At 45.7% G+C, this 24,034-nt stretch overlaps 1 protein-coding gene across 3 annotated transcripts; it reads right to left on the reverse strand.

Moving 5' to 3' along the window:
• RABL2B (RAB, member of RAS oncogene family like 2B) lies at positions 1–23,331 on the reverse strand. Of its 3 annotated transcripts, none has more exons than XM_047066685.1 (10): positions 23,146–23,331; positions 22,723–22,927; positions 21,610–21,779; positions 8,126–8,155; positions 6,958–7,037; positions 6,178–6,257; positions 3,136–3,247; positions 2,706–2,800; positions 2,255–2,338; positions 1–2,079 (listed from the first exon to the last, which is right to left on the reverse strand). In XM_047066685.1, the coding sequence occupies exons 3-10, from the start codon at positions 21,714–21,716 to the stop codon at positions 1,999–2,001; spliced, it is 669 nt and encodes a 222-aa protein (XP_046922641.1). In that variant the 5' UTR covers positions 21,717–21,779; positions 22,723–22,927; positions 23,146–23,331; the 3' UTR covers positions 1–1,998. The 3 variants fall into 3 exon arrangements, with proteins under 3 accessions (XP_046922641.1, XP_046922640.1, XP_046922639.1); XM_047066684.1 differs by having other exon boundaries at positions 2,706–2,803; positions 23,146–23,329; XM_047066683.1 differs by lacking the exons at positions 6,958–7,037; positions 21,610–21,779; positions 22,723–22,927; positions 23,146–23,331 and adding an exon at positions 8,981–10,665 and having other exon boundaries at positions 2,706–2,803; positions 8,024–8,155.
• Between the last annotated feature and the right edge of the window lie 703 nt (positions 23,332–24,034).

Raw genomic sequence — 24,034 nt, forward strand, 5'->3', positions numbered from 1 at the left:
AATTCCATTTATATGAAATATTCAGGATAGGTAAATCCATAGACAGAATACAGCTTAGAATTTGCTAGGGGCTGAAGGGAGGGGGTCTGGGGGAGAAACTGCTTGATGAGCAAGGGGTTTTACTTTTGAGTGATGGAAATATTTTAGAACTAGACAGAGGTGATAGCTGCACAGCATTGAAATTGTACTAAATGGGACTGCGTCGTTTACTTTAGAATGGTTAATTTTATGTTATATAAGTTTCACCTCAATAAATTATTTAAAAAAAGATCCAGGGGTGGTGTTCCCTGTATTAGTCAGGGTGGAATGAACTTTAAGCAGCAGGTGGGTCTGAGCGTGTGAAGGTGGGTGGCCATGGGTGCTTCTGAAACCCTGCCTGAGCACTCCTCCCCTGGCTGCTTTAAGTGTTGATGGATAACCCTGCCCTTTTCTCCAGAGAACTGCCCTTTGCTGACTCGCAGCAGGAGCCACTTTGCTTTGGAGGCTGGGGGCCACCACCTGCACCCCCCTCCCTGACCCACAATAGCTGACCTCCACAAAAAGCTCCTGGTCTCTAAGTGGGACCAACTCGGAGGCAGAGGAGACTGAAGCTGGCCTCCCACCCTCTCCTGCTCCCCTCACTTTGGAACCTGACTCCAAATGGTTACATAAAACCAATACTGATGGTGAATTCTATGGTCTTTGAATGATATCTCAATAAAGCCATTATGTTAAAAAGATAGTTACGAGTCATTTACAGCACCAAAGGTTTTTTGTTTTGTTTTGTTTTTGACATTCTTAAAGGCCCACCTCACCAGGGTAACACATTCCCCCAAATCCCAGGTCAAGTTACATCTTTTCAGTTGAAATTGTAAGAATTAGTAATTTAAAGGCAAATAAGGTTTGTTTTTGTTTCTTGTTCTTCCCAAATACACACTCATTCTTTTTAAAATGCTGAATTCCATTGAAATGGTCAGTAAAGCTGACCAGGGCTGCCCTCGCATGTCAGGTCAAGGCAACCTTCCTCCTAATCAGCTGATGATCACAAGTTCTTTCTGTGGGTTTTTGCTCAGTGAAATCCAGACCCACAAGCATGCACATAACGTGTAATGTTTGTGTTAAGTCAAGCTTTACTATAAAAATGAAAGCAATGGAAACAATGCACAGGATGATCATACACACACCAGTGAGCCCCAAGTCCAGGAGAGAAGTGGGAAAGGCAGTAGGGCAGCCCTTCTCCCTGCCCCGCAAAGCAGTGCCCAAATAGTCTCAAAAAACAAGGGGGGGGGGGGGCTACGGGAAGCTCTTCTAATCCAAATAGGTGAGCCATGGTATTAAGTGTCGTTAGACATGTCACCTGTTTCCCTAACTTTAATGGCCAACCTGTCCTGTGATCTAGACCTCAGTTTACCAGTGTGCTGGCAGTACCCAGGTACCCTGAGAAACATGTGGGATGAACAGCTGTCTGCTCAAAACCATTTCTAAAAAAAGTTGTTTGGGAGACTAAAGAGGAAAAAGAATGGAGCACCCCCCCCAAATCTGTAGAGGTGGGAATGGGATGGTAAGGGATTAGAAATAATTCCCTTGGTGGAAAGGCAATGAATAGGCCCTGAGGTCAGTTCTGGGAGAGAAAACACACCTCAATTTCCTTTGATTTGAGAGATACACAAAGCATGTTCCCTGAAGCTCTTCACTGCCCCCACACAACATAGGGAGGCTTCGGGTACTGATCTCTAACTCTGCTGGACGCTCTGCTTGGACTTCTCATACCTGTCGAGGGCGCTTGCTTGTGCAGACCCCATCCCTGTCCCTGAGTACGGGGGTGGGGGTGGCAACTGTGGAAAGGTCAGGTATCGTGGGCCATGGAGGTGGGGGCGGGGGGGGATGGGTGGGCTTGCAGGAGGTAGAGAGGGGGATGGCCTGCAAGAGTTTTTCAATTCAGAGCTGGAGCGTTGTTGAGGGGAGGGTATTCTGAAAGGACCCCCACCCCCCAAGTCCATGAAGAGAGGCTTCCTTCTCTCAGGAAGGGGAGAGGCTCTCAAGACTGCCACGCTGCACTTGGTCTGGCACATCTTCTTCCTTCTGCTCCAAATCAAAGTTCTGTGAACAAGGTTGCAGGTGAGGTCTGGCCCTGTACTTGCCGAGCACAGCTCTGATAATTCTAGGGGCGCATGCACGATGGGCACGTGTTGCCTGAAAAGGCTGGGTTATGTTCCACATCCCTCTGAGGAGAAGCTGCTTTCCTTATCCCACCCAAAATTTTGGCCTGACCTACCTCAAGCTCCTGCAAAACCTCGTCCATGAAGTCCCGGGAGTTGTGTTTGTACGACACAGCTAATCGAATTGCATCATTGAAGAGCTGGGGGTGAGGTGGAGGTGGTGGAAGGAAGGAAAGAAGGAAGGAAGACATGGCCGTGGGTGCCAATGCCCTGTCCGTGTCATATGTCCACCCAATACTCTACCCCTAAAGTCGGCAAGGTCACCCCTCAATTCACCTTCTCCCCATCAATGTACTTTTTCTCGCCAAGCTCAGCCCATTACCTCCCTTACTGTCAATACAATGACCCCTTCCTATTCTATTGCTCTGGATTGCCCACTCATAGTCCCTGCAATACCTGTCCTCTCCACCGTCCCTGTGGCCAGCCCTTCTCTTTGCAGCTTCCCTGGTCCCTTCACCATTTGGCCTTCCCTAACCTCACTAGACTACCTCTGCAGTCCACCATTACCTTCACAACATTGGTACCATCAGCAGCTGAGACAAAGTACAGGGGAAGGGAGAACTTCCTGGCAAAATTGAAGCTCTTTTGGGTCATCTTTATGTCTGCTGTAGAGAGAAGGTAAAACACTGGCCTGTCTATCAAGCAACAAGGACAGGAATTGGCAGGACAGGTCACTGGAGGCCCCCATTCCAGAAAGTGGGGCAGGCAGGGGCAATCAGGGGACATGTCCTAGAAAGAGTTCATTTAAAGGGATTTGTGTCTCGGGGAGAGGGAAGATTGCCTCAGTTGGTATCTTTACTGGCAAGAGATTGATGGCAAGCAAACAAGGGAAGGAGGACAGATCACTGAAGGTTCCCTGCCCCAGGAATGGAGGAGGAAATGTGTGGTGGTGGGTCCCCCACGGAATGCTGACACGCAGATGCAGGGATGGCCCCACCATCAATTTTATTGGCCACCACGATGCACGGGATCTCTGGCCTGAACTCCCGAAGCTCTGTGTACCAGGTGCTCAGGTTCTTGTAGGTGACTTTCCTCTGCACATCGAACACCTGCAATGAACAGGAGGGGAGAGAGCTCAGGGTGTCGGTGTCTGCACCCCACCCACACGTGATGTGCACATGCAGGCAAGCGGCCCTGTGAAGAAAGGCTGCACTTGTTCCCGCCCCTCTAAGGGAAGTCCTCAGAGCCTCAGATCCAAAAGTGGTTTTTAAAATGCTTATTCCAGGGATGCTTGCGCGGCTCAGTTGGTTGAATGTCTGACTCTTGATTTCAGCTCAGGTCGTGATCCCAGGGTCATGGGACTGAGCCCTTCGTTGGGCTCCGTGCTAAGTGTGGAGCTTGCTAAGAAGTCTCTCTCTCCCTCTGTCCCTCTCTCCCGCACTCTCTAAAAATAAATCTTAAAAAAAAAGTTTATTCCTTTTCTGTTGTCACCTAATTCCGTTTACCTATTTTAACCAAGTTGTATCACTGTACTAATCAATAGTCTGTTACAAATTGTAAATTTTTGCTTTTTCTCCCCCTTAGTCTATTCTTATTTTTATTGCTTAAACTTTGTCTTAAAATTTCTTTGTGATAATTTTAAATGCTTGTAAAATTCCCTTTAGTTACTATTGACGTACTTTTAATTTTAAACTTTTGTTTAATCTCGTATTCATTTTGTATTTTAAACTTCCTAAAAGTAGTTTCAATCCATCATCATCATCATCATCATCATCATCATGAGGCAGCCGGCATCTTTCCTGCTTTGGCGGAGGGGGCAGGTGTGTCTTCGCCGCCGCCAGGCTCTGGCTGCGGACGACTGCGCTGGCTCTGGGAATCGCAGTGGTGCTTGTTCCTGCAGGTCCTGGGCCTGATGCTGGGAAGGTCGTCCAAGCGTTCTTGTGTCGGTAGTGGTCCACACGCAGGAGGCAGCGGGTGTTCACCGGCCAGGTCTCCACTTCACGACCACCACTAACCACCACTAACCCCTGCTGGGCCGCAGGCTCCTCCTCACAGTCTTGGGGAGAATCCGCCAGTTGTAGCGGAAGGAGCTGCGAGCCCTCAAGTGACGGGGCCGGTGCTGTGTGTCCGCTTGTCCCTCTGGATCAGGAAGCTGGAGCAGTTCCACACGACCATCCGTTGTAGGTGGCCGGAGATGGAAAGACTATCTTTTATTATTTTGTAGCTTGTAATTTGATTACCAGTTTACAAGTTACAGTTTTTTACCTATTTTATTTAAAAAAAAAAAAATTTTTTTTTTTAACATTTATTTATTTTTGAGACAGCATGAATGGGGGAGGGGCAGAGAGAGAGGGAGACACAGAATCGGAAGCAGGCTCCAGGCTCTGGGCCATCAGCCCAGAGTCTGACGCGGGGCTCCAACTCACGGACCGCCTGATCGTGACCTGAGCCGAAGTCGGACGCTCAACCGACTGAGCCACCCAGGCGCCCCTACCTATTTTAAAATATTAGCAATAAACATGAACACTGCAGACTGGCTCAAAGGACAAGGGAGGCCAGAAGTCCTGAGACGCTTCAAGTTGCTGCTGCAGGGATGGAGTCCCTCCAACCCCCGTGGGAGCTCCTCAAAGGCCATCCTCCAGGATGGACTCAAAGGCCCCGGGCACACAGTAGATAGAGCTGGACAACCCTGTAACCTGCTGGAATGGCTGCTCTTACTTCCAAACCACCCAGTCCTGCATGGGACCAAATGGATCTCACCCGGGGCCAGGGGCTTGCTCTGCATGGCAGTGGGCATGGGTCCCCACCCTGGAGGCAGCAGGAGGTCCCCCGGAGGTTGGTACCCACAGGCCCCATTTCAACAAATGACCATGCTGTCTTGAATTTAAATGACACTTGTAATGAGTCTTCTGCAATCGGCTTCACATCAGGCTGCCTCCCATGATCACTGTCGATCACCTTTCATCCAGGTCTGGTTTCCTGAGCTGCCTCTCCTTGTTTTGAGAGCTGAGGAGGAGCTGGCTGGGACGAGGAGCAGCCCCATCAAGACTTCAAGGTGGTTCAAGGTGGAGGGTGGAAGCCTAGCTCCCTCTGGGACTAGCAGATCCCCAGGTGCTCATCACCAGGTGAGCCCTAACCCTAACCCCATGCAGCAGGCACCGGCAGATACAGGCATGCAGGAATGCTGGCAGGACAGACATCCCCAGGTTTCAGAAGACAGTCCAAATGGAGCCAATGGAGAGGGGTCAGAGGCAGGAGGAGTACACTCCCAGAGAGAAAACGGAGGTGGGCTCAAAGCCCCAAATGCCTGAGCAGAATCAAAACAAATGGCTGGGCCTTGCCCTCCCAGTTCTCCAAGGTCAAAGATGTTGACTATGTGAGCCTCCAGGTGAGACTGCTGGCCTGTACTGCCCCCATCTGCCTTTCCCAGTCACCTCCTTGTTCTGTCCCCTTAAAGATACTACCTAGTATTACAATTTGGAAAATTTCAAGAGATTTTGTGTTACGGGATAGTGGAACCTGTGAATGGAGCCAGGACTCTGGGCAGGAGGCCCTAGAGACACAGCCTTGCACAGCTCTCCTGTGCTTCCCTAGCCCTCCCTCAGGCCCTCTTATGGCACTTTTTATCCTGTGGCTCTGGGGGGACCTCTGAAGACTGTGTTCTGGACACCACAGAGGAAAGGGGCCACTTGGGAGCAACACCAGCTGGCAGTCAAGGGGGCCTCGAGAGCCTATCCGAGTAGGTGGCTCCATCAGGAAAGGATTGCATTTGCCTTAGATGGCATGCCTGATGCTGAGGCCCTGGGTGTGTTCCTCCCCCTGGACGGGGGTTCTTCATCCGGACCCACTTGAAGCGAAGCTCACCTGGGCCTGCTCACACTCAGAACCTCTGGAAGCACGTGTAGTTTGAAACCTCCCCAGGCTTCCCTGTTCCCCTCTCCCCCAGCACCCGGCCTTGGTGAGGAGGGCTCAGCACTGCCGGGTCACCCCTCAAGCTTGCCCAGAGGGCAGCCTGTCCACTGCCCCGCTGGTTTCATACCATGATGCAGGCGTGGGCCTTGTGGTAGTAGGAGGCATGCATGCTCTGGAACCGCTCCTGGCCGGCTGTGTCCCAAAAGTCTGCAACATGAACACAGCTCTGACTGCCTCATGGGGCCGGAGGGCAGAGAGACCCGAACACACTGAGCATCTCTGTGCAGATCTCTGTGTGCAGAAACAGAACCTGCGGGGAGGACAGGGAGGAACGAAGACCACACAGCGCGCATGTGTGCGTCATCAGGACACAACGCACCTGGGTGTGCCGTGGGAGGTGTGTGTATGGGGGTGCATGGGGGTGGGTGAGAAGAAGACACATGGGCAGGCCAGGAGGAAGGAGAACGCAGACAGGAAGTCCCAAAAGGGAGAAGGCAGGTGTCCCTGTTCTCCCACCCACAAGATGCAGGACCTTCCGAGGTCAAAACCAGGCTGATTTTCCACGTGTGTTGACCACAGATGGCAGACACAGTCAGGCAGGGTGCATGGCCTAACCAAGCAGAAGGCTATGACCCCACAATCTTAAAAGCTTTTGTGGAAGATGATATTCAGACCACAACTGTTATTTCTTTATGCTGGTTAAATTAGAATACCAGGTCAGAGAGCTGGAACGGAGGTCTTGAGTGCCTCCTCCCACCCTCCCTAGGCTCCTCTCCCGGTCCTTCCTACAACCCTTAGTCTCTGCTGGGGGTCTCATTTGCTCCCTGCCTGACCCTCTCCCAGGGACTTCCATCCCCTCCCCTTTCCTCGCCCTTGAGAGTCTATGGCTCGGTCTTGTGCTGCTCACCCACAAGGACAGTCTTGCCGTCCACCGTGGCCGTGTGCTTGTACAGGGTCAGGGCATACGTGGACAGCTGTTGCGGCTGACTGCATTCAGGTTAAGGAAAAGAGATGAACGAAAAGGAAGGCAAGGAAGGTGCTTGGGGGGGAGGCACTGGTGTGATGAAACTGGCCCTCTCCTTTTCTTTTTGGAGTTCTTTAGATTTTAAGCTGAATGAATGTGGCAGACAGGATCACTTTCCAGTATCACTGGCACAAACTCCATGGAAAGGCGAAGGGCAGGAGAGGCTGGGAGACATCCCGGCCATCTAAGTACCAGGGACAGCATGGAATGGAATTTTACAAGAGAAGCCATCATAAACAGCATCACGTACTTGGAAAATGCTACCATGGGGGCCCCAGCCTCTTCATGGACGGGGCTCTTGCAGGCCAGAGAGGAAACCCAGCCTTAGGCAGCAACATGACCATTCCAGGGAAAATTAGTCTCTACAAGCTAGACAGCTGACAAGCTGTTTGTGAACTGCCTGTACATGAAACCCCAACAAAAAGCCTGGGGAATTACTTCCTGAAGCTGCAAGATGCAGGGTGGTCGAACCAGCAAAGCTGGGATGATGCAGGGGCAGCTGCAAAGAAGCACTTGGTAGAAGGTGAAGCAAGATATACTCAGGCTCCACCTTGGGGGTCAAGGCCTAGGGCAGGAAGCAGGACACTCCAGGGCTCTTTTCTGCTACAGTTCTTAGTAGATTGACGTGGGAAGCTTTTTAAAACCATCCCAGTTGCCAGGGAGTGTCTCACTCCAAGCCTAGACCTTGTGACAATCCATAGGAGGGAGCAGTTCCTGTTTTACAAAGTTCATTCATACCAGAGAATTTTAAAGCATTAGCCCAAGCTTTGAGGTCAGAGAGGTTAAGTGACTTGCCCGAGGCCAGAGCTACTAAGGAGGAGGAGGTGGGGTTTGAATCCAGGCACGTGACCAGGTACTGTTAGCCATTCTATTGTCTTTCTGATGTAAAGCAAATGCAAATAGGACACTGGTGAGAACAGTCATGAAGGAAACCTATGCATTCACTCACCTAGCCCTCCTCCCCAGAGCAAAGGGGTGAACGGTGAGGTTGAGTTGGCATGAGGGGAGAAGGGCCCCAGGAACAAGGAGCACTTCAAACTTTGAAGGATACAATCCATCCATGAGAAACCTCTCCATAAGTCTGTAAGGACAGTGTGCAAGGTGATCAGGGTACATCCTTCAACCTTCCTCCTCCTTGCCCCGCGTCATAACCCCTGTCCAGGCTGACAAGCTGGGGCCATTCATTCCACAGCCACACAGTTTCCTTTTAGGACAATGCCCAGGAACTGCCCCCCAACCCTCTTCTTGACTCCCCTTAAGTGCCCGGCATCCCTTAGTTGTAACACCGATCCAGCACCCACAGCTGCTTTGCCGGAGGGCAGGGACCCCACCTTCCTTCTTTTGGAGCACCACAACAGCTGGTAACCTACATTAGTTGAAGGGATAAAGACCGATCTTTGGAGCTCTGTCATATGTCTACACTGGAGAAGTCTGTGTGAACCATGAACTCGATAAATCTAAAAGTGAGTTTGTTTAACCCACTCATCCTGTCCTTGTTCCTGAATTATCTAGTTAGTGGCATCACCCCATTCTCCAAGTCTGGAACCTGGAATCAGCATTACCAGCCCCTCATAACAAAACAGGCTACATTACCACAAGTTCATATACCAGTCCACGCGAGGCTCTCAGACCCACTGTTCCTGCCTCTGCACACTACTGACAAATACCATGATCCCTGCTTTATGCCTAGGAAACTGACACCAGGCAGACTGTGCCCTCTGCCCAAGAGCCATTCCCCTAATATTCTGCAGGTCCTCCAGGGCTTTGCTCAAATGTCACCTGAGCAGTGGGACCTTCCCTGGTGATCTTACTTGTGATAGGCAAGTTCTATCTTACCTTGTACTCTGTCTTACCCTGTAGGTAATACCAACAGAAACACTCAGTATTTTACTTATTGACAGTTTACCTCTCTCGACTAGAATGGGAGGCCACGAAAGCAATTTTAGTTTATTGCTGCACAGCCAGTGCCTAGGACAAAAAACATTTAGACTATGACTAGCATGCAAACACCACAGGAAAAACTGTAGCCTCAGTGGGGAGCTTAGATTTCCACCCTTGGGGGGTACCTCAACAACATTACCAAGCTGTCCTAATAGGGAGCTGGAACTTTCTTCTCTACCATATGGCAATGAGACACCCTCCCGCTGCCGCCACCCCATAGTGCCAGTGGAGACCGCAGGTGCTGCCTCCCCCCTTCTTCTACTGAAGCAATGCTGCAGGAAGCCAGCTAAAACAGAAGGTTCAAATAAGATTCAGAGTCTCATAACATGATCTTCAAAATATCCAAGTTTCTTCCAAAAATCATTCATCATATTAAGAATCAAGGAAGATCTCAAAGTGAGTGAAAAAAGATAATCAATAAATGCCAACACTGTGCTGATACAGATGTTCAAATTATTTGTCAAAGTTTTTAAAGTAGCTGTCATAAATGAGCAACTATAGATGTGCTTGAAATAAATGAAAATACAGAAAGCTTCAATAATGGGCCAATTCCTAAAAGCACAAACAAGCAAAACTAACCTAGTAAGAAAGAGATCATTTGAATAGCTCTGTAACTATAAATCTCTAGGCCCAGATGGTTTCAGGGTAGAATTCTGCCAAACACTGTAAGAATTAATATCAATTTTGCACAATCTCTTCCAGAGAACAGAAGAAGAGGGAATTCATTTTATGAAGTCACTTTATCCTGATATCAAAATCAATCAAAGACAGTACAGGAAAAGAAAAACAACCCTACAGACCAATATCTTCCATGAATATAGCATCAACAAATTATTAACAGAATTCAGGAACATACAAAAGAAGTTATACACCATGACCAAGTATGATGCATTTCAGGCGTGCAAGACTAGTTTGATATCTGAAAATCAATGAATGCAATCTAACATATTAACTGCCTAAAGAAGAAAATCACAGGATCATACTGATTGATGGAGAAAATGCATCTGCAAAACTCAACATCCATTCTCGATAAAAAAAAAATAAGAATCGAGGGGAATTAGTATGTTGAAAAGTACAAAATACTTATGAAAAAAATTAAAGATCTGAATAAATGGAGAGACATACTATGTTTATGGATTGGAAAACTCAATAAAAAAACGATGTCAATGATCCTAAAATTGATATACAGGCTTAACGCAATGCCTATTGAAATTCTAGCAAGATGTTTTATAGGTATCGTCAAGATTGCATACAACTTATGTAGGCAGGCAAAGGAATTAGAAAAGCTAAAACAAATGTGAATAAGAATAAAATGGGAAGAATCAGTCTACCCAATTTTAAGACTTACTATAGCTACTGTAAGCAAGATGTGTGGTACTGGCAGCGGGACAGACACACAGACTAATGGAATACAAGAAAGAACCCAGAAATAGTCTCACAGAAGTAAAGCCAACTGGTTTTTCACAAAAGTGCAGAAGGCAATGGAGGAATGACAGTCTTTCAACAAATGATGCTGGGCCAAGTGAGTATCTACAAAGGAAAAAATAAACCTTTACCCCAAACCCTCATACCTTAAACAAAAGTTAATTCAAAATTGACCACAGATAGGGGTGCCTGGGTGGCTCAGTCGGTTAAGCGTCCGACTTCAGCTCAGGTCATGATCTCACGGTCCGTGAGTTCGAGCCCCGCGTCGGGCTCTGGGCTGATGGCTCAGAGCCTGGAGCCTGCTTCTGATTCTGTGTCTCCCTCTCTCTCTGCCCCTCCCCCCATTCATGCTCTGTCTCAAAAATAAAAAAAATAAACGTTAAAAAAAATTAAAATAAACAAAATTGATCACAGACTTAAACGTAAAATGTAAAAATACAAAGCTTTTACAAGAAAACACAGGAAAAAGATCTTTGGGACCCAGGGCTTGGTAGAGATCAAAGTCCATGACTTCAGTAACATCAAAAGCATGATCCATAAAAGAAACAAATGGACTTCATGGAAAGTAGAACCTTCTGCTCTATGAAATAGCTTGTTACAAGACAGTGGAAGACAAGCTCTCAACAGGAGAAAATGTTTGCAAAGAGCACATCCAGCAAAGACCAGTACCTGGAAAAATAATAGCCAAAACTCTACAATGAAGAAAACTCTCAATTAGAAAATGAGCAGAAGGCATGAAGAGACACGTAACCAAAGAGGAGATGTTCTACATCACCAGGCATTAGGGACATGGAGAGTAAGACCATGCTGAGCTATCACTACATGCCTGCCACGATGGCTAAGATAAAAATTAGCAATAACACTAAATGTTGGCAAGGATGCAGAAAAAACTGCATCTTTCACACATTACTGGTGGGAAAACAGACATTTTGGAAAATAATTTTATTTCTTTTTTAAAACATTTATTTATTTAAATTCAAGTTAGTTAACACACAGTGTAGCACTGGCTTCAGGAGTAGAACCTAGTGATTCATCTCTTACATATGACACCCAGGGCTCATCCCAACAAGTACCCTCCTTAATGCCCATCACCCATCTAGCCCATCCCCCACCCACTTCCCCTCCAGCAACCCTCAGTTTGTTCTCTGTATTTAAGAGTCTCCTATGGCTTGCTTCCCTCTGTGTTTTTATCTTATTTTTCCTTCCCTTCCCCTATGTTCATCTGTTGTTTCTTAAATTCCACATATGAGTGAAATCATATGGTATCTTTCTCTGACTTATTTTGCTTAGCATAGTACCCTTTAGTTCTATCCACATTGCTGCAAATGGCAAGACTTCATTCTTTTTGAATGAAATTCTTTTAGTCTTCTTTTAGTATTCCATTGTATATATACATACCACATCTTCTTTACCCATTCCTCAGTCAATGGACATTTGGGCTCTGTCCATAAGGTGGCTGTTGTCGATAGCACTGCTGTAAACATTGAGGTGCATGTGCCCCTTCAAATCAGCATTTTTGTATTCTTTGGATAAATACCTTGTAGTTTCTTAACAAATCAAACATATACTCACTGTATGGTCTAGCCATGAAATGAAATAAAAACTTACATCCGTGCCAAAACCCACACATGTGTTCACAGCAACTTCATGTGTACTAGCCAAGACCCAGAATTAACTGAAATGTCACTTAACAGGTGACTGGAAAAGTCTGGAAAACCACACCGTGGCCATCTACCATGAAATACTATTCAGCAACAAAAAGGAGCACACTATTGATAGTGCAACAACTTGGATGGGTTGTAAGGATATTATGCTGAGTGAAAAAGGTCACAGGTTGTATCATTCCATTTACACAATGTTGCCAAATGACACGATTATAGAGATGGAGAATCAATTGGTGGTTACAGGGGTTAGGGGTGGTGGAAAGTGAGGTGGGGTGGGTGTGACTATAAATGGGTAGAATGACCAAAGTTTTGTATCTTAATTCCATTGATAGTTGCATAAATCTGCACATGTGATAAAATGACACAGAATTATACATGCATCAAACCAATGCCAATTTTCTGATTTTGATAATGTTCTACAGTAACTTAAGATATTATCATTGAGGAAGCTGGGTGAAGGGTGCACAGGCCCTCTCTGTACACTCTGTGCAACATCCTGTGAATCTGTATTATTTCAAAATGAAAAGAGAAAAAAAAGCAAAACAGAGAGGGACAAAAACCACAAGAGACCCTTAAATACAGAGAACTGAGGGTTGCTGGAGGGGAGGTGGGCGGGGGATGGGCCAGATGGGTGATGGGCATGAGAGAGGACACTTGTTGGGATGAACACTGGGTGTTATATATGTAAGTGATGAATCACTGGGTTCTACTCCTGAAACCATTATTACACTGTATGTTAACTAGCTTGGATTTAAATTTAAAAAAAAGGCAAACAAAAACCACAGGTTGGGAGATGTCTGCAATGCTAGTAACTGACAAGCATGAATACACAGAAAATATGAACAGCTCTGATACGCAAGTGAGAGAGCACACAGACAGCCTGTGCACTAAGAATACAAACAGGTGAATGGCTAATGAACATATAAAAAGATGCTCAGTGTTTTAAGAATTTAATAACTTTAACACAAATTAAAATGAAGTAGCTTTCACATCCCTTCAGACTGGCACAATTCAGAAAGTCACATGACACTGAATGTTGGGGATTTTGTACTGTGCTGGCAGCAGCATAAATTTAATATAACTATTTTGGAGAGCAATTTGGATATCTCAATGTTTGAGGTAATCTTGAAACTAGGCCATTTCACCCCAGGCCTAAGTGTGTGCCCAAGATGGTAGGCACAAAAATACTCACGGCAGTATTGTATTTAATATCATAAAAATGACAACATTGGAAATGTTCTTCAACAGAAGAGTAGACAATTTTAGTACAAACTAGTTAAAAACAAATTTACTAAGTTGCTTACCACTTAGCAGATACTATGGTAGGTGTCATGACATAACACTGAACAAAACAGATGAAGATCCCTGTCAAGACAGACAATAAATAAGCCCTTAAAATACATGCAACCACATGTGTGGTCATTGCACTTAGGACAAAGGCATCGCTATAGTTGAGTGGGGTTAACTGTTTCATCAATTAAGCATGTGGGAGCAATTGAGTATCTGTACCGGGAAGAGATGAACCTTGAGGCCGTTAATGAAATGGGGAAGTAGGAGGTTCTAGGGGGGTCAACCCCCACCTGAAATATCCAGTAAACTGGAAAAGATGATCAGAACGAACCAATTCAGAACTCCGGAACCTGAGTGGACACACAGAAGCAGGACAGCACTAGGTGGCAACAGAGTGCTGATCCCCGTAGAAGGGCAACGTGTGTCAACCAGCGGCAGCTGCCCATCCCTCAGGCCTGCCGCACCAACTTGGTGAGCTATGCTCCAAGGTTCTGGCTACGGTCTGGGGTGCCGGAGAGATATTGCCCTCAATAAGTCTGGGTCACATGTTTTGCTCAATTAGGTCTCAGCTCTCTCAGGCTTCAGGTTTCCCGTGCTGGTGTATATTGGTGATTTCAAGGGCTAGGAAGATCTTAGTTTTTCTTTCTATTTTTGGAGCCAGAAGTTTAAGGAAATCTTTGTCAGGTCACTATCTGACCACAGATAATAGAACAGAAACATCAGTGACCACACACAAGGAATACACACTTTGTGAAAATAGTCTGGAAAAATTACAAATAGACGACTCTAGCCCCAAACAAGGGGAAATCAGCAATGCCTGAAGAGTGGGAGAATCTGATTTTTAAAGTTGTCACATTAAAACACTCAGACTGTCTAATTCTCATCAAAACAACTCCAAAGCTTACAAAGAAATGAGAAGATATGACCCATTCTCATGAAAATAAGAATCTGACAGAATCAACCCCAAAAGAAATGCAAACATTGGAATTACTCATCAATTATCAAAATTGAGTATCTTAAATATGCTCAAAGGGCTAAGGGAATTCATGGACAAAGAATTAAAGAAATCAGGAAATGATACATGAATAAAATGAGAATATTAATAAAGAGATAAAAATTATGAAAAGGAACCCAACAAAACTTCTGGAGCACAAAAGCACATTAATTACAATGAAAACAAAACAAAACAAAATAACCTCACTAGAGGGTTTCAACAACATATTTAAGCAGGCAGAAGACAGGGTCAGCAAACTTGAAGATAAGGTGGTTGAAATTATCCAGTTGGAGAAGCAGAAGAAAGAAAGAATAAAAATGAGCAGGGCCTAAGGAACGTGTGGGACAACACAAAGCAAACTAACATATGCATCGTAAAGAAAAGAGAGATCTGAAGAAACAATGGCTAAAAACTTCCTAAACTTGACACAAGACATGAATACACACACCCAGAAAGCTTCACACATTCCAAGCACGATAAACCCGGAGATCCACATTGAGACACATCATAGGCAAACTGTTGAACCCTAAAGACAAAATCCTCAATAAGACAAACAGCCCCTTTCTCATCAGACACCACTGAAGTCAGAAGGCAGTGGGATGACATATTTAAAAGGTCCTGAAAGAAAAAAGCTGTCAACCAGGATTTCTATATCCCGAAAACTATTCCTCAAGAATTAAGAAGTTAAGACATTCCCAGATAAAGATAAGCTGATGAAGCTCATTACCAGTGAACTTGCCCTACAAGAAATGCTAAAGTGAGTCTCTTTTAGGTTAACACAAAAGGGCACTACATGGTAATTGGAAGTTGTATGAAGAAGTAAAGATCTTCAGTAAATGTAGCTATGTAGGTAAATATAAAAGCCAGTATTCTTGTACTTTTGGTTTGCAACTCCCCTTTTTCCTATATGATTTAAAAGGCAAATACAGGGGTACCTGGGTGACTCAGTCGGTTAAGCGTCCGATTTCAGCTCAGGTCATGATCTCAAGGTTCGTGAGTTTGAGCCCCGTATCAGGCTCTGTGCTGACAGCTCAGAGCCCGGAGCCTGCTTCTGATTCTGTGTCTCCCTCCCTCTCTCTGCCTCTCCCCGGCTTGTGCTCTGTTTCTGTCTCTCTCAAAAATAAATAAACATTAAAAAATTTTTTAAAGGCAAATACATAAAACAATAACTATAAATCTAAGTTAACGAGCACCGAACATATAAAGATGCAGTCTGTAACAAACCAATACGAAGGTCTGGGATGGAGACATCTAGGAACAGAGTGTTGGTGTACTACTGTAACAAACTGGTACTATTTAAATAGGTTGTTATAAGTTTAAGATGTTAATTGTAGTCTTCAGGGCAACCACTAAGAAACAATTAAAGAATTATACAAAAAAAGGGAAAAGAGAATCAAAACAGCACACTGCAAAAAAAAAATCAATAAAAAAAATATTAAAGTAATTGAGGAAAACAACCAAAAGACACAGAAAACAAACAGCTAAATGGCAGAAATAAGTCCTTCTTTACCAGTAATTGCTTCAATTACTGTTGTTTCAAATGTCCATGGATAAAGCTCTCCAATTAAGAGTGAGAATACTGGCAGAATACATGAAAATAGCTGATCCACGCATGTACTATCTGTAAGAGACTCACTTTAGACCCAAAGTCACAAAAAGGTTGAAAACAAAAGATGAAGATAATCCATGCAAACAGTATCTAAAAAGGAGCTGGGACAGCTGTACTAGAGTCAGACAAAATAAACTTTCAGTCACAAGTTACGAAACAAAGAAGGATATTACACATTGATAAAAGTTTTTTTTAATCTACCAAGGAAATATAAAAGTTATAAACATATATGCACCTAAAAACAGAGTCCCCAAATACAGGAAGCAAACACTGATAAAAGTAAAGGGAGCTGTAGCTAGCTGCACGAGAACATACTAAGATCTCAAACCCCACTGTCAGCAATGGGGAGAATGGCTGAGGCAGAACCACAAGGAAACCAAGGACTTGAAGAATAGCACACACCAGTCAGACCTAACACACATACAGAGCACACTACACCTAACAGCAGCAGCACATGTCTCTCGAGTGAACATAGGTGATAACATAAAACAAGTCTTAATAAAATTAAAAAGACTGAGATCATAGGAAGCATCTTTTCCAACAGAATGGAAGGATACCAAAAATAATAGCAGGAGGAAAACCAGAAAATTCACAACTATGTGGAAATTAAACAACACAGTATTAAACAAGCAAAAGGTCTAAGAAGAAATCATAAGGACAATTAGAAAATGTCTTGAGACTTGGGGTGCCTGGGTAGCTCAGCCAGTTAAGTGTCTGACTTTGGCTCATGTCTGTCAGTTCTGTGCTGACAGCTCAGAGGCCTGGAGCCTTCTTCTGATTCTGTGTCTTCTTCTCTCTCTACTCCTCCCCCACTCACGCTCTGTCTCTCTCTCAAAAATAAATCAACATTAAAAAAAAAAAAAAAAAGAAAATGTCTTGAGATGAATGAAAATGAAACACAGCAAACCAAAACTTAAGGATGAAGCCAAAGATGTGCCAAGAGCAAAATTTATACCCGTTCAGCACATACCTTAAAAATGAACGAAGATCTCAAATCAATGACAAACTACACCTTAAAACACTAGACACAAAAGAGCAAACTAAACACAAGCTCATGAGAGGAAGGTAGTAGTAAAGATTTCAGTGAAGATAAACAAAATAGAGACTAAAAAGACAATGGAGAAACCCCTGAAACAATAATTAGGTCTTTGACAAAATCAACAAAATCAATAAACCTTTAGCTGGGCCAAGGAAAGAGAGAGAAGGCAAAATCTGCTCAAAATCAGAACTGGGGACACTAACATCAATTTTACAGAAACAAAAAACATGATAAGAGAATCCCATGGTGACGCCTGGGTGACTCAGTCGCTTAAGTGTTGGACTCTTGACCTTGGCTTAGGTCATGATCTCATGGTTTGTGAGTTCGAGCCCCATGTCGGGCTGTGTGCTGACGGCATGGAGCCTGCTTGGGATTCTCTCTCCCCAACTCTCTCTTTCTTGCCTCCCCTGCTTGTGGGCTCTGCCTCTCAAAATAAATAAACTTAAAAAAAAAAAAAAAAGAGACTACCATGAATAACTGTATGCCAACAAACTGGATACTCTAGAGGAAATGCACAAATTTCTAGAAATATGCAAACTACCAAACTGATATAAGAAGAAACAGAGAATCTGAATGGACTATACCAAGTAAGCAGTATCCAAAAATCTCCCATAAAGAAAAGGCCAGGACTGGATAGCTTCACTGGTGAATTCTGCCAAGCACTTAATGAATTAACACCAATCCTTCTCAAACTTGTCCAAAAAATTGAAGAGGAGGGGCATTTCCTAATTCTTTCTAGGAGGCCAACATTACCCTGATTCCAAAGCCAGACAATGACATACAAGAAAAACAAACAGTACCTTTAAACATAGATGTAAAAATCTTCAACACAGCAATAGCAACCAAATTAATATTAAAAGGATCATATATCGTGCTTGCTTCAGCAGCACATATACTAAGAAAAGGATCATATACTGTGACCAGGGGAGATTTCTCTTGGAATTTACGGGTGGCTCAATGTAGGAAAAAACACACCATATTAACAGACTGAAGGAAAAATCCTACCTATTCTCAATAAATGCATAAAAAGCATTTGCCAAAATTGACACCATTTCATGACAAAAACACTAAATTACTAGCAATAGAAGGTATTTCCTCAACAGGATAAAGGCCATATACGAAAAAACTGTAATAAGTATTATACTTAATTGTGAAGGACTAAAAGCTTTTCCCCTAAGATCAGAAACAGGAGAAGGATCCGACTTTTGCCATTTCCATTCAACACAGCCGTAGAAGTTCCAGTCCAAGTGCTATGGGGAGAAAACAGCCCTTCTGAGCTGCTGCTCAGGCATCTGACAAACAGGACAAGGCTGCTCACACTGAGTCTCGAAATGCAGATAAGAACCTGAGCTTAGGATGCCCGCCCAAGTTCCCACTTTGTCTTTCCCTGCACCTTCTAAAACAACCACTTAGGGAGTGCCTGACTGGCTCAGTCATAGAGCACGTGACTCTTAAATCTCAGGCTTGTGAATTCAAGCCCCACACTGGGCATGGAGCCTCCTTCAAAAAATAAGTAAATTAATTTTTTTTTTTTTTTTAAACAGCCACTTAGATTTGAGCCTGCAAAAAGTGAGTGACCTCCACCCCCAAACACCTTATAAGTGCTTGCTGGTGACCCAGGATGGAGGGCTGCCCTTCCCCTGGCTCATTTCACTCCCACTTCTGGGATCCGTAAGTAATAAATCTTGGGACTTTTTCTTGTGGGTGTATTGAAAGTGCACCTTCAGTCAAAACAAGCCCAGGGCTTTCACTTCCCCAAAGTGGGAGCTCAGGGCTGGCTTATACCTCTCATCCACCCTTATCCATCAGGTCATAGCTGGTATATTCTTTTTTTTTTTTTTTTAATGTTTATTTAGAGAGAATCCCAAGCAGGCTCCATGTTGTTAGTGCAGAGCCTGACGTGGGGCTCAATCCCATGAACTGTGAGATCATGACCTGAGCTGAAATCAAGAGTCACACGCTCAACTGACTGAGCCACCCAGGTGCTTAAGTCAAATACACCAGCTGCAAGAAGCCCCTAACACAGGCACCTTTGCAAGAAAAGGAAATAAAAGGCATCCAAATTGGAAAGATGGAAGTAAAACTATTTCTATTTAAAGATAATGATTTTATACATAGAAAACGCTAAGAAGTCCACAAAAACAGTAATAGAGCTAATAATTCAGCAAAGCTGCAAGATATAAATTCCACACACAAAAATAGTATTTCCATACACTGGCAATGAAAAGGGAATTTAACCAAGGAGACATAATACTTGTACACTAAAACTATAAAACACTGCTGAAAGAAATTAAACTAGACATAAATAAAGGTAAAGATATCAGTGTTCATGGATTTGAAGGCTTACTGTTGTTAAGTAGATAACACTACCCAAACCAATCCACAGATTCAATGCAATCCTTATCTCAATCCCAATGACATTTTCGCAAAATAAAAGAACATATCCCAAAATTCATATGGAATTTCAAGGGATCCCAAGTAGCCAAAACAATCTTGTGAAAGAATAACAAAATTGAGGGACTCACATTTCCCTGAGGTCAAACCTTCACACAAAGCTATAATACTTAAAATAGTGTGGTACTGGCACAAATAATATGAACATACAGACCAACTGAATAGAGACTTGAGAAATAAACCCTCACATACATGGTCAACTGATGTCTGACAAGGGTGTCAGGACCATTTAATGTGGGGGGAAGCATTGTCTCTTAAACAAATGATGCTGGAAAAACTGGATATTGCCATGCCAAAGAATGGAGGTGAGTCCCTTCCCTCACACCATATACAAAAATTAACTCAAAATGGATCAAAGACCTAAACTTAAGAGCTGAAACTATAAAACTTTTATTTCTTGTTAACATTTGTTTATTTGAGAGAGAGTGTGCATGTGAATAGGGGAGGGGCACAGAGACAGAGAGAGAGAGAGAGAAAGAGAGAGAGAGAGAATCCCAAGCAGGCTCTATGCTCAGCCTGGAGCCCGATGTGGGGCTTGATATTACAACTGTGAGATCATGAACTGAGCTGATATACTGAGTCGGACGCTCAACCGACTGAGCCATCCAGGTGCCCCAAACTATAAAACTTTGAGAAGAAAATGTAGGATCGTATCTTAATGATACTCCCCTAAGAGCAGATATATAGACCAATGGAACAGAATAGAGAGCCCAGAAATAAGCCCACACATATACGGTCAAATATTTCATCAGAGAACTAAGATTATACAATGGAGAAAGGATGGGGGCACATGCAGGAGCGAAGGAAAAGCCCCCCTCAGGAGGCAGTGACCAGATCTGAGGACGCCTGCTCACAAGCAGTGGAAGAACTACATCATTAGAGTCCACCCTCAACAGAGGCTTGGGGGGCCAGAAACACAGGTGCAAACAGGAAATGGAATCAAGAGGCACGAATGTGCTGTGTGAACAAGAAAGGCATTTCAGAGAAAGTCTGGCGCTTGGGGCGGCCCCAGTGGCCAACACTGTGGTAATCGATGAAGTCTTGTATTACTACTTTGTGTTTGTCATCCTAAGTGAGGCTTGTAAGAAACTGGCATTGAACTTGGGGCTGGGCAGCACCAAGGAAGCTGGCAAGGTGGCCATGTTGGGGCTCACACCAAGCTACACTCTCTACAGCCCCCATCTGCTAATGAGCTGACAGCTTGCTCCCTGCCTGCCTGCCATTCCTGCTCCCTGCGTGCTGGCAAATACTAAACTTGGTTGGGGAAAAAGGGGGTGTTATTTACTATGTAATCTCCCCATGCTACAACACTCACCCACATTTTCGTTGTACAGGCATGTTGCTGAGGACGGTCAGAGTCACTGCAAGACGCTAAACTAGAGCTGCAGTGTGTACGTATGGGGTAGGGCGGAGAGAATGTGAATTCATGAAGATGGCCTAAAAACCAGCAAAGCCCTTGGAATCAAAGGGTAAGGTAATAAATGATGAAGCTGGAAGACAAGGTAGCTCTGGAGCACCTAGGAGACAAGACTCAAGCTGAGAAGGCAGAATGGGAGGCGTGGGATCTGCCAGCACTGTAGAGCCCCTCCTCAGCCCTACAGGTGGGAGTCCCAAACTGTGCACATGGGCACTGGAGCCAGTTATGATGCAGCCAGTCTCCACACTGATCACAGCCAGTCGTCATTTCTTTCTACTCTGCTTAATCTGGATGGGTTCCTCCAAGAAAGCATCTGCACCACTTCTAATCAATCTGTCACCGGGTCTCCATTCCCACTGTTTCTGCCTCACAGACTCGCCCACACAGCACATGCAGGATCCCCTGGCTCTGATGTCCTCACCCTGGACTGCTTCAGTAGCCTCCAGGGTGACCTGCCCATATCTGCTGCTAGGACTCATGGAAAAAGCTTGATTTATTCAGTCCTTATGACTTGCTCCGCCCTCCTGCAACACACACAGCTGCTGATGTGTTCCCCCCCACCCCCCCCCCCACCTGGGCTCCAACCAAGACTATTCCCTACCACCCCTACAGAAGTCATGATCCTCTGTGCCTCCAGCAGGTTTTTCTAATAACCCTGACCTGCGCTGGGACTGGTCTTTCTTCCCTCATCTCCCAACATACTTGGATTTGCCCACAGCGCTGTCTCCTAGGCAGATGATCTTCACGTTGTCATCAGCATCATATTTCTCTTGGTCGAGCTCACAGGGTTTGGCTCTGTCGCTGGCCATTGGCTCCCGGCTCCTGGCTGTTCAGCCTGGGGTAGGTGTGTGTGTAGGGGGTCTTGTCACTGTCTGGGAAGTTCAAGAAGAGGCTGTTGTTAAAATGATGGGAAGTTTCCAAATCTATTTCTTCCTCTTCCTGGACTGGGGAGAGAAGGAGCTGATGAGAGCAGGGCCCAAGGACACACTTACATCCTTCTCTACTCAGCACCAACCTGGCTGTCACTTGCTTCACTGTGGGGTTGTAATCTTGTACCCACCCAAATCCTCTTCAGGTGGTGGACCCTATGTCATCTCTTTACGACAGCTATGTTCACGGCCACACCTTCCACTCCCACCTCAAAAGACAGTATTTTACAAACTGTACATAGACAAGTTTCTCACTGGTAAAACAAGGACAAAAGCCAGTGCCCATGTCATACAATCAGTGTGAGACAGAGACAGTCCTCTGTAAACCTGAGCTCTTCTCTCTGAACGACAGCCCACACAGCCAGAGACACCTAATGTGCATTCCTGACCACCCACCTCATGCCCCTCACCTCCCCTACACTTTTCACCCTGCTTCAATCAGTAGCTGTTTCTTCCTCTCTCACTGTGGACATTCCACAGACCCTCTTCTCTAAGGTTATTTCAAGTATCTTCTAACTGCTGACGATGCCAAATCTGTACCTACACCAAGATTGCTTCTCTTGGCAGCAGACTCAAGTAGGCAACTGCCTACCAGACTTGGACTAGTAGATTCTGCCACACAGGGACAAATACCATGTGAAAACACAAATACTTAAGTCCTGCCCACCCCAAACATCAATCCTCACATCCCTCATCTGTACAAGACAGTGCCGGCCACCCAGTGACAACATCTAGGTGCGACATCATCTCTAGCTCTGTTCTTTCCTCACTCCCAAACAGAACCTTTAAAATTGTACTGAGAATGTACAATAGTCCAGACTCTGAGGTAATTAGGCACACAGAAATGACGCCATAGGCTCTTACTGAGCATTCACCATGAGCAGACCTTGTGCTGGGTTCAGAAGAAAGGAGACACGATGTTGGCAGCCTACTGTGGCAAGAGCGACGGCAGGGGTGTGAATACCGTGGAGGGTGTAAAATACCAACAGGATCCCGAGTTTCCCTGATTGTACCACTGCAGTGCCATTGCCTCTCCGCAGGTAGGTACTGAGCCTTGTTTACCCAGGTACCCTCGGCTTCATGAGCAGTGCCTGGGAAGCGGCAGATGCTTGGTAAGCATAATGAAGGGGTGCCCCTTCCACTTCCACCCTGGAGCAGAGTGACCTGTTCCAAAGCCAAACCCAACCCTGTTAACTTCAAGCTCGAAGAGTTTCAATGGTTGTCACTGTCCTCACCATCCAGTGCGCAAGCTGTCTTTCATTCAACTTTTTTTTTTTTTTTTTGGCATTCAACACATCTCGGAACCAACCTTCCCTGTCAGGCTGGACTGCCCTCGCCCCCAGATCGCTGCGTGCACCCAACGACGCGTCCTTCTCCTGCCTAGGGCCTAGGGATGGTGGGTCCCAACGCTGAGCCTGCTGGGGGGAAACAAATAAGACCACGGACTCCGCAGGCTGGCCCGCCTGTGGCCAACCATTCCCCAGTCCGCGCCCGCCGGTTATGCATCCCGATCCTGTCCCGGTCCCCGGACCACCCCGCCCCGGTCGCGTCCCGCCCCAGTCCCCGTTCCGCCCCGAATCGCGTCATTCTCCGACCCGGTCCCGCCTCGGACCCCGCGGGCCAGCCGGGGACTTACTCCGCGCCGCGCTCCGCTTCCGGCTCAGTCGGCGTCCTCGCAGCTGCTACGCAACCGCGCAAGGACCCGGAGGAGGGCTGCCCGGCCGGAGGCCTGAAGGACCCCTCCTGGGCGCGGGCTGGCTAGCGCGGTGCCGGCCGGGAGGACCTCAGGTGATTGCGTGCACCGCCGCGGGTGCTGAGTCGGGCGGGCTGGAGGCCGGGCGGCGGGAATGTGCGGGGTTGGGCTTCCTGCGACGTTCAAGTGGGGCAACGTGGATAAATGCAGCTGGCTTGTGTTTTCCATCTTGGTGTAGGAATTTGTGACAGAGTAGCTCGTGGCAGTTTCATTTCTTCTTTGTTAAAATATTTAGAAATCCTGTACTTGAAAGAAAGATGCCTCGATTATGAGTGACTTTGAGGCGAAAATTAGAAATAAACATGAGGGGCCCCTGGGTGGCTCAGTCCGTTAAGCGTTGGACTGGGCTCAGGTCATGACTCATGGTTTGTGGGTTCTAGCCCCGCATCAGGCTCCACAGTCTCAGTGCGGAGTCTGCTTGGGATTCTCTGTATCTCCCTCTGTC

Source organism: Lynx rufus, unplaced genomic scaffold (assembly GCF_022079265.1).
Source record: "Lynx rufus isolate CCGP_SWC_20201006 ecotype Redwood Valley unplaced genomic scaffold, mLynRuf1.p SCAF_7, whole genome shotgun sequence".
Taxonomy (NCBI): Eukaryota; Metazoa; Chordata; class Mammalia; order Carnivora; family Felidae; genus Lynx; species Lynx rufus.